The 9,436-nt window shown below is 42.9% G+C and overlaps 1 protein-coding gene across 1 annotated transcript in view; it reads right to left on the bottom strand.

The window, feature by feature from the left end:
- Positions 1 to 9,436, bottom strand: part of LOC109463102 (kinesin-like protein KIF27) — a 43,617-nt gene that overhangs the window by 1,378 nt on the left and 32,803 nt on the right. Inside the window, exons 17-24 of the mRNA XM_019759815.1 lie at positions 7,890 to 8,040; positions 6,855 to 7,069; positions 5,883 to 6,086; positions 4,678 to 4,878; positions 4,222 to 4,332; positions 3,362 to 3,442; positions 2,004 to 2,746; positions 1,838 to 1,852 (exon numbers count right to left, since the gene is read on the bottom strand). Coding sequence (XP_019615374.1) covers positions 1,838 to 1,852; positions 2,004 to 2,746; positions 3,362 to 3,442; positions 4,222 to 4,332; positions 4,678 to 4,878; positions 5,883 to 6,086; positions 6,855 to 7,069; positions 7,890 to 8,040 — 1,721 coding nt within the window. The remainder of the gene's footprint in view (positions 1 to 1,837; positions 1,853 to 2,003; positions 2,747 to 3,361; positions 3,443 to 4,221; positions 4,333 to 4,677; positions 4,879 to 5,882; positions 6,087 to 6,854; positions 7,070 to 7,889; positions 8,041 to 9,436) is intronic.

Here is a 9,436-nt window from a genome sequence, read left to right as displayed (position 1 = left end):
ATCGTGGCTAAAGTCCTAGATGGCCAGGAGTATCATCTTAATCTATATCTTGTGGCTGATCGACGGATTTTTTCGGGCTGCACCATTTTTACTACCCTGGAATCCAGAACTCGTTTTCCGGGCCGCAAGAGCCCTTCGCCCGCTGGTGTAAATTACCAGTACGGGGGAGTCTAGCCCGGGGGGAGTTTGGCTGGCCGGACAAACGAGTCTAGTAAAGGGCCGGCCAAACTCCCCCCGGGCTCAACTCCCCCGTAGCGGTAATTTAGGCAGGCGGGCGAAGGGCTCTCGGCTGCCGAAGGAAAACGGCTAACGGCCCGATACTAGTTAGGCATCCAGGGTACATTTTTACCTGAGAAGAGATTATCAGGGGTTTTGTTTGGTGGTGCATCTCCATGGAGGTAACAATAAACCAAATCCCTCTTATCATTTTACTTTCAATAGGAAGAAGGTTGTAGATAATATGATTGATATATCATGTCCCTGATATATCATGTCCTTGATGTATCATCTTGTTGTTTGGTGTCCCCTGAACCAAATACATGTAGGCAGTAGATTACATGCATCGATGATTGTTATGCTCTTTTTGAGTTTTACTAAGTTAATGACATTGTTACACAATGCCATCTAACATTTTACAAACTACATGTAGATCAAGACCAAAGAAATGTCGATGCAGTCACCAAAAAGGTGCATTTATTGGGTGTCTTTGCTGGAGGGAATGTTTCTGGATTGATCATCCAAGATAAGTGTCTACAATATACTTGACATGTGGCACAAAAAGTACATTTAATGATAGAATTCTGTGAATCTTCTCTTCTAGATAGAACTAGTTCTAGTAGCTGGCATAAGGCCACTTTGATACTATTGCATAGAGGCACAAGCAATCTTGAATTAAAAGAGCAATTTTCCACCACCAGAGTGTTCGAAACACCAAATGAATGCACAATAAATATCACCATCAAATATCATTCAAAAACATTAATTCATAATATAGAACTATGTACAAACCTCAACAATTCATAACAGGGATATGCAAAATTGGTACAATACAGAGTCTGACATGACATGTTTGAAGGAGCATTTCTGGCTATTCTGTGAGTTTATGAGAATAAAGGACATTAGGACAATCAGCAAAAGTTACACCAATAGCAATACAAGTATTCACTGTAATATTCCAAATAGCACAAACAAACATATATCCTTAGCCTTGCAAACAACATGGTCGAAACTTCAAACTATTCAGTTTGTACCCCTGGTGCTATATATGACAACCAAATATCTGAGCCTTCACATATCATTTAGTAACAGAGTTTTCAGTCCTGTATTTTATCAAGGTGGAAAAATGCACCATTGTGACAAACACGAATACTATTATATGTTCATTAAAACATTATGATAAAATGATTATTTCAGACTGAGTATTTTTGGACACTTTGTGACACTAAATGTACTAAATGTATGGCTTATTTTGTAATCGTCAAAGCATGGTTCAAATAAGATGGTCCCAAGAAGATAGCAATTCAGACAATACAAGAACTGCAAATATATATACCAAGGATAAGCTCATACTGGCAAACCAAAGTGCTGTCTAGAAAGCAGGAACACACTAACACTGTACAACAGCAATTCTTCCACAGCATCTAACACAGAACACTTCTGACATGATGCAGTTCCTACTAAAGTGTCTAAAGTGTTAACACGAGAACCAACGATATGGACGGATAGCAGCATTTGTTGTAGCCTGGCGTCCAGTCTATTGTGGTTAGGCTTCCCGGTAGGTTTTGCACAATGGAAGTTCAGTTAGCCCTGCCATGATATTGTGGTGAGGCTAATCAACTTCTGGTGTACAAAACTGTGTAATACAAGGTGTAATACAGGTGTAATACAAACACCGAGCAGGGCAGGGGAAACTATTTCCCCGAAAGAGAGCCCCTACTCCAACCATAATAGAATGGACACCAGGCTACATTTGTTGGAGACCTCCCACAGCTCCAGTCTCTCACTAAGACCACGGGTTCTTACTGCCAGCGCCTGCTTCTATGGAGTCCACGGGTAGCGAAGCCTGGCTGGCGTTCGTTGCCTGGGACCTTCTCATGGAAACTTCCGCCGGCGAGATCTGTCTCAGGTCCCGTCTGGCCTTCCTCACCGGAGTCATTTCTCGCAGTGACCCGCTGGGGTCTGTGTAGGAGCTTTTCTGCAGCGACATCGCCGCGATGTCCTTCTGTTCTTCGGCGAGAGTTCGCGACTTGTGTACGACGCTGCCGCTGTCCCTCCCGCCGTTCAGTGGTACGTCCCGGAAGACGTCCTCGTCTTCGGTCTGCGAGGGGGTCTTGATTCTGGGCGCTGCTTCCCTCCTGTTGGGAGAGCCCGGCACCTTGTCGTCTCCGTGGGACCGTCGCTCTCTCCTGGACGCTGACTTCCGATCTTCCCGCGGCGTGTCACCCTGTCCTCTCTCCGGTTCCTGGAACCTCACCGACAACGCCGCGCCGCCGTTCCTCACCTCGTCCCTCAGCCCCGTTCTGGACGGCGCCATCCCGTCCCGGACGGATATTGAGCTCGCGACGCTGCTCCCCACGATGTCGTCGCCGTCACCCTGGGAGCCGCTCCTGGCCACCAGCTCCCTCATCTTCTTCTTCAGGTCGCGACTGGTCTTCTTGTAGTAGTACAGGTCTTTTTCTAGCAGCTGGCACTTCTGCTCCAGCTGGCTGACGGTCTCCTCTGTCGTCTCCTTACCGCCCTCGGATGCCTGAGAGAAGGCAAAGCAGTACCAACATGTCAGTGCACTATAGTTCTATTTTTCTAATAGTGGGTCAAGGTCTAGTTCCGCAATTACTCCGCATGTAGTGTCTAAAAGAGTCTCGTCTAAAAAATGATCGAGCCCAAAAAACACATGTTTAAGTCGATCATAAATTCTCTTTTATCGATCCCACCTGACATCAAACGGATGTGAGACGAAAGCTTGTTTATTACTGCCAGGATTGGGTCGGAAAGTTTCGGCATCCCAGCGAATGTGGACATATACACTTTTTTTTTGTCCTGAGTATGTGGTCAACCGATGCCAGAATGAGTGGGCCTCTTTTGGATAGTAGACATTTTCTGTTATGAATCCCATAAATAAAAATTGACATAGCCATTAGATTTGGGGGGACATTTTTTTAACCTCCCAAAAAAGAACTGTGCCTGCCATAAAAAGCAAAACATCTCCAGGAAACCTTTTTTATTGGATATGCAGCCATAAAATATGCTTAATGATTATCATGATACCCAATGGCACAGCAAAATAAGCGAATTGAGACCTCAATCATAAAGGAGAGTTGTCTGAGTAACAACACACCTTGGACAGTACATGCACCCCACCTACCTGTTGCATCAAGAACTGCACCTGCTTCTCGTATTCCTTCTGCTGATTGAGAAGCTTCCTTTCTGTATCCATTGCAGCACGCTGCAGAAGGCAAACCACATGAGAACAATCCAAGGCTGATGAACAAGCAAAACTTCAAACACACTGTGGTTAATTTCAGTTGTTTTAAGTTTCAATTATCTTCATCGAACTTTATATAATATTTCAGCCACAGTTCTTACATCATATAAAGGCATCCATTGCAATTTCAGCATGGAAAACTGAATTTTGAAATATCTGGTAATTCTATTTTTTAGTACCGGCAAGTTGAATCAATTGCATCTCATAGCATACTGTGAAGCAAAAAATGTGATGTTTGTATGTGTGTATCGTAGGCTGGTTCTAGATTTTTATGAGCGGTACCGAAAAAGTAAGAGATGTACAATGTAGCTTGTTTTGGGGCTATCTCAAATGCTTGGAAAATGTGCTAAGAAATAGCAGTAAATGTCAATATCAGACAGATTTCCTAATCCAGAATATTTTTGTTTTGTCACCCCAAAATTGAGTTGTTGCTCAACTTTTCTAAAGAAACATCTGGACCAAATTGGAACCTGCATGTGTGATCATGTGATGAGTTTCTGCATGCCTACCAGCACGTCGGCAGAACGTACTGCGCCTGCGCAGAACCCCGTATTTTCGCGTTTTTAGTTGCCTGTTGCAGAGGATATCTTTTCCTACACAACATTTGGAAACTACTGTCGAAATGCTTACCTTATATGAGCGAATACAACCTTATATGAGACATTCTGCCGAAATGCTATGTATAATACATTACGGGTTTCGCGCAGGTGCAGTACGTTCTGCCAACGTGCTATGCCTACCTGTAGTGAAGACTCCATCTCCCGGATGAGCCTGTTCTGTTCATCCACCTTCAGCTCCATCTCCCCATACTGCAGCTCCAGTCTCCGCTCTTCCTCCCTCAGGGAGATCACCTACAACACCACAGGTTAACAGGTTAAAGGCATCCAGTGCAGTTTTTAGGGCTTGGAAACGCAATTTTTCAAAGCTAATATTCCAGCCATTTATCTAGTACATACTGAGTTGAAACCACACTGTCCCAATGTATATTGACCCTCATGGAGCAACAATTCCCAAAATTCTGACGGAAAATGGTTACTGGAAGGGCCCTGGGCTGATTTTTAGGGTACCACCTAGAAAATAATTTAAGGACTCTTGGGGCTTGTTTCTGCAGTTTTAAAAGCCCAAAGTATGAAATACTGGCTCAAATGTGCTAATGTAAAGCAGTATGTGTCAACATCACAAAGATTGCCAGGTACCTTGTCGAAGTACTTGGTGAGAAGTGTCCTGGTTTCTGACACGGACAGGGCGTGTAGTTTCCCCAGCAGCATGTCCTCACTGTGGGTCAGCTCCGAGCGGCGCAGCTCCTGCCGACGGCTGGCGATCAGGTCGTTCTTGTACTCGATGGCAGCGTCTAGTGCCTCAATGGCTTCATCCAGCTCTATCAGCCTTCGCTCCTCCTACAGACAAATAAAGTGGTTCTTTTAGGAATCGTATTACAAGATTTTTCTTTTACACATTCAAGATTTCTCACTTAAGTGCTTACATTTTGATGTCTATCAGACACCTTCCTCAGAGCTTCTGACTGGAGTTCTGCTTCTCACCGCTTTATGTAGCCGATGTAGGTGGTGCTTTTGTGGCGAGAACGCAATCCCAAAGCACCACCTACATCGGCTACTGTATCGTATACTTCACCAACCAGATGAAACTATTTTCGGAAGTGGTTCTTTTAGTTTCCTCATTGTTACCTTAATAATGACACTGTGTAAACTATCTTCACATTTTCTATAAGAGTGTACATTACACAGGAACATGCAGAATTCTTTTATCGGTGCCGTGAATTTAGATAGACCATGCAAACAGTTAGTAAAAGATTTATTTGTAATATATTATATACCTTGACAGTAAATATTGAACACCAGCTAACCAAGGTTGGCTGAAGTTAGGGTGCAGTCTGACCATATTTAGGACACCCCTCTCTTCTGAAATCGAATTGAATTTGAATCAAATTTGACAGCTAACCATGTCCGACCTACTTCCGAACACAAGCCAACCACCAGCCAAGCAAGGCAAGGTCAACCATCCAAACCCGAATGTTTAAACATTTTGAAACATTCGGCTGGCGCAGCCAAACAGTAGCCGACCTGGCCGAACACCTGTGAGCTGACATTACTAGCATGGAAGTTCATCTGAGTTGGTAAAGAACATGAAGAAAATTAAACTGTTCTCCAAGTCCAAACATGGCTAAAAGTCATGTGTCCACTGTCAGCACTTGGGTCATCAAGCTGAGTGATTCAGGCAAAAATTTCTGGTGACTTATTTTCGTTTTGAGTTGGAGAACAGTTTAATTTTCTTCACCAGCTGACATTGCTTTGAGCCCACTAATAACTCCTAACCATGGTTGGGGGAAAAAAAAAGGGAGGTTATTTTCTTCTATGTGTGACAGGGGCTTCACCAAGCTCACCTTAGGATCCAGTACGTTCCCCTGTGCTAGTTTGGAGTCCAGTGCGTCTCTCTGTCTGGAGATCTTGTCCCTGCCCTGTCGCAGTGTCCGCACCTCGTCCCTGACCCTCTGTCTCTCGTCCGTCTCCCCGCTGGACAGTGCACTGGTCCTCTCCTCCAGCTTTCTGTCCACCTCCTCAAGCCGAGAGGACAGAGTGGTCAAGTCCTGGAGGGAAAAAAAGGGGACTTGTTAAAAGATAAAAGAGCAGAGGTAGAAATACCTTTTAGTTAACTCTCATTATGCAAGAAGTCATGTTTTCTGTGCGAGACATTGTAGACACTAGGTTGCTTGGGGCACAAGTTATCATTTTTCAAATTGTATCTTAAGCTTTTTAAAGCTTACAGATGCAGCACAGCTTATGGCTTTAGAAATACACTGTGTCCTGCCTCGGTCAGCATGTGTGCAATGCTTTATAGGCGGCCTGGCTTAAGCCTTATGACATATCAATGGGCAATCTAGCCTTTCGGAAAACATTTTAAAGTATTTTGAACCCTGAAGATGGAAATGTTATTCCACATTTCAGTCTCCAACACCTTTCTATCATAATGACCATATGGTATTCTGTGGATACCCTGGACTTCAGTAACTGTTATATTAATTTTATAGTATATTAAGGGGTACAACTTATACAATACAGTTTAACAAAGTAAAACTTGCATGGGGACACTTTTATTTTGAATGTCAAGAAACCAATTGTACGATGTTTTGTCACTCAGGTGTCAGATCATGGAAATGGTCGATCCGCTTGAAAAATATATGTCTCTTGAACGGGTCAACTGCCAAAAAGGCTAGGGTCAGCAGTTTTTTCTAGGGTTGGTCGGGAATTCAAACAGTAAACACGACATTTTGTTTCCTAGGCCTAACAGAAATATCAAGCTAATTGTGGATCCAAACAATGGCAAAGATCGCCACGAAGAATGTCTGACTACTGACCTTGGTGATGACCTGACTGGATCGTAGCTTCTTCATCTCCAGCTGGCTCCTCTCGGCGATCATGGCCTCCTTCTTGGCGAGGATCTCCTCTCGTTTCTGCAGCTCCCCCTCCAACATCTCCACCCCCCGCCGCCGCTCCAGGACCTTCTCCATCTCCTCGTCCAGCCAGCGCCGCTGTTCATCCAGCTTCTGCTGCTCCAGCTCCGCAGTATGGCCTGGGGTACAGATGGGCAGCTGTCAAACTACAGCCAAACTTAGTAAAATCTTGAACTTTATTCCAATTTATATGGAGATCAAATTTTCAGCGACCACTGTCGCCTTCATCAGAATAATTAATGACCAATCACTTCAAAACGTAATCTCGTGAGAGTTACGGTTAGATACATGTAAGTGACCTTATTCATACGGCACTTAACTGATACATGACGTAAGCAATTGATGTAAGTGATGGCTAGAGTGCTCTGATATATATGGCCTCCTTAATGCCTCAAGTTGTCTCAAGTACAGTCAAACTTATCTAAAATGACCACCCAATGGACCAAGGAAAAGTGGTCTTCTTAGACAAGTGGTCTTCTTATATGAATGGCATGGTGACAAGATAGGACAGAGAAGAGGGAAATAGCAGCAAAATTGCTTTTTACAATAGATTGACTCTAATAGATCAAAAGAGCCGGCACAATTTCACATTGCCCAAAGACTGTATTGTTTTCGAAATCAATGGCAAACTGCAGCTGGTCGATGCCATGAGAATTTCTAGCTAGTTATTATCAAAAAATGTTTTAGGCCAAATAGCTAAAACCAGCCTACTATAGACAGCAAGCAACCGTTTTCTGTCAGTGATATTGCATTTTGTCTTGAGCTCACAGATATCAGTCTGCCATAGAATTGACTGAATGAAAATCTAGTTTTGCTGCCATGAAATCGCATGAAGGCTTTGATTTGTTTGAAATTCATAATCTTATCCACAGGTCAGTTTTTTTTCTTCTTCGCAAAGCAAACCAGCACACTGAACCAGCAGACTGTTAACGTTCTTACCCAGAGTGCCGGCGCTGCCCTGTCGGAGCCGTTTCTTGGCTGTGGCGACCTCCTCCGTCTTCCTCTTCAGGATCTTCTGCTGCTGCTGGTTCTGGATCTCCAGATCTTTGATCCTCTGCTGGTCCCGCTGCAGCTCCCTCTCCAGTTTGGTCTGGAACAATAATTCATTTATCTTAACTACGAAGACAAAGGCAAAGCAAAATACATAATGTTTACCTTCACCTGGTCTAGCCTAACAAACTAATAATTATGTTTATTCCTACTCATACATTCATTCATTCATAATAATAAATATATATGTTGACCAGTTCCTCCAACTCAGACCTGCTACATAATATAAGCCAACACTACAGGGTGTCTGCTACAGCACCAGTTACCATGGTGACAGACATCTGGTCAAGGTCACTGACTTTTAATTATTGTTTGGAGAAAAAGAAGAGGAAGAAGAAACTGAGCAAAAACAATGATGCTTACCTTCGCATAATTATGTTTTGTCTCCGAAACTCAGAAAATTCCCCACCAACTTAAACTATGCAACAAAGTTGAGATAGGATCTAAGGTACAATTTAAGGGTATTCTTTGCCCCCAGCCAATAATCTTACAATTACAACCGGAAAAATTTTTGTCCATCATGGGAGGCAAAATTCAGTCAATTGATGGCTAACTGGATGCTTGGCTAGAAAACTGGCTTGTTGGAAGGTCTGGAGAACCAAAATCACAATTTCCATAATGGTGTATTTTCCTATAATGTAAATTCAAGAACAGCTGCCCACATTTTCTGGCCCAACAGTATATCAGATGAGGAACTCTTCTACAAAACTGGTTGTAGAAGATTGTCCACAGAAACTACCAACAAAAGACTGAAACGGCTTGACCTGATGTACTAAGAATGGAGGACACAAGAATACCCAAGACAGCTTTAACTTGGAGACCCAATGGGAAAAGAAACAGAGGAAGACCCAAAACCACCTGGAGAAGAACTGTAACAGGTAGCCAGACATACATGTACCCATGATTATCCTGGCGAGCAGCAAAGAAGGTGGCCAAGGGCAGATCCAAAATGGAAGAAAAGACTTCATGGCCTTAATTGTCTTGCAAGGGATGAAGATGATATTATTAAGTAACTAGAGTTCGATGATCTCATACCTCCATGACATGTGTATTGTTTTCATAAATCTTACGCATGGTGATGACCACCTGTAATTGGCTTACATTTTTCACCGCATATATTCAAATCATATGAGGCCATTTGCATATATTGTATCAATTGATCATACTCTCCACCAAATGACAGGGTTATCTTAAGAAATAAGGCTATTCTAGCGTTTCCTCATAAATTATGCAAATGAGGTCCTGATTGACATAAATTATGTTTAGTGATGTTCACCTTCACTGAACTTCCAATTATGGCAAGTATTAAATTCCCAGCAGTTACTACCATAAAATTGTACCAATTTGCCATTTATTATGCAAATTAGGTCTTTCTTTACATAATCGATATCTGCCAATGATCTTGTCGTTCTCACTAACATATGTCTATAGAGTTT

Source organism: Branchiostoma belcheri, unplaced genomic scaffold (genome assembly GCF_001625305.1).
Source record: "Branchiostoma belcheri isolate BF01 breed outbred unplaced genomic scaffold, Haploidv18h27 scaffold122, whole genome shotgun sequence".
NCBI classification, from domain to species: Eukaryota; Metazoa; Chordata; class Leptocardii; order Amphioxiformes; family Branchiostomatidae; genus Branchiostoma; species Branchiostoma belcheri.
The sequence above is the reverse complement of the archived record's forward strand: the minus strand, read 5'-3'. Positions and strand labels throughout refer to the sequence as shown.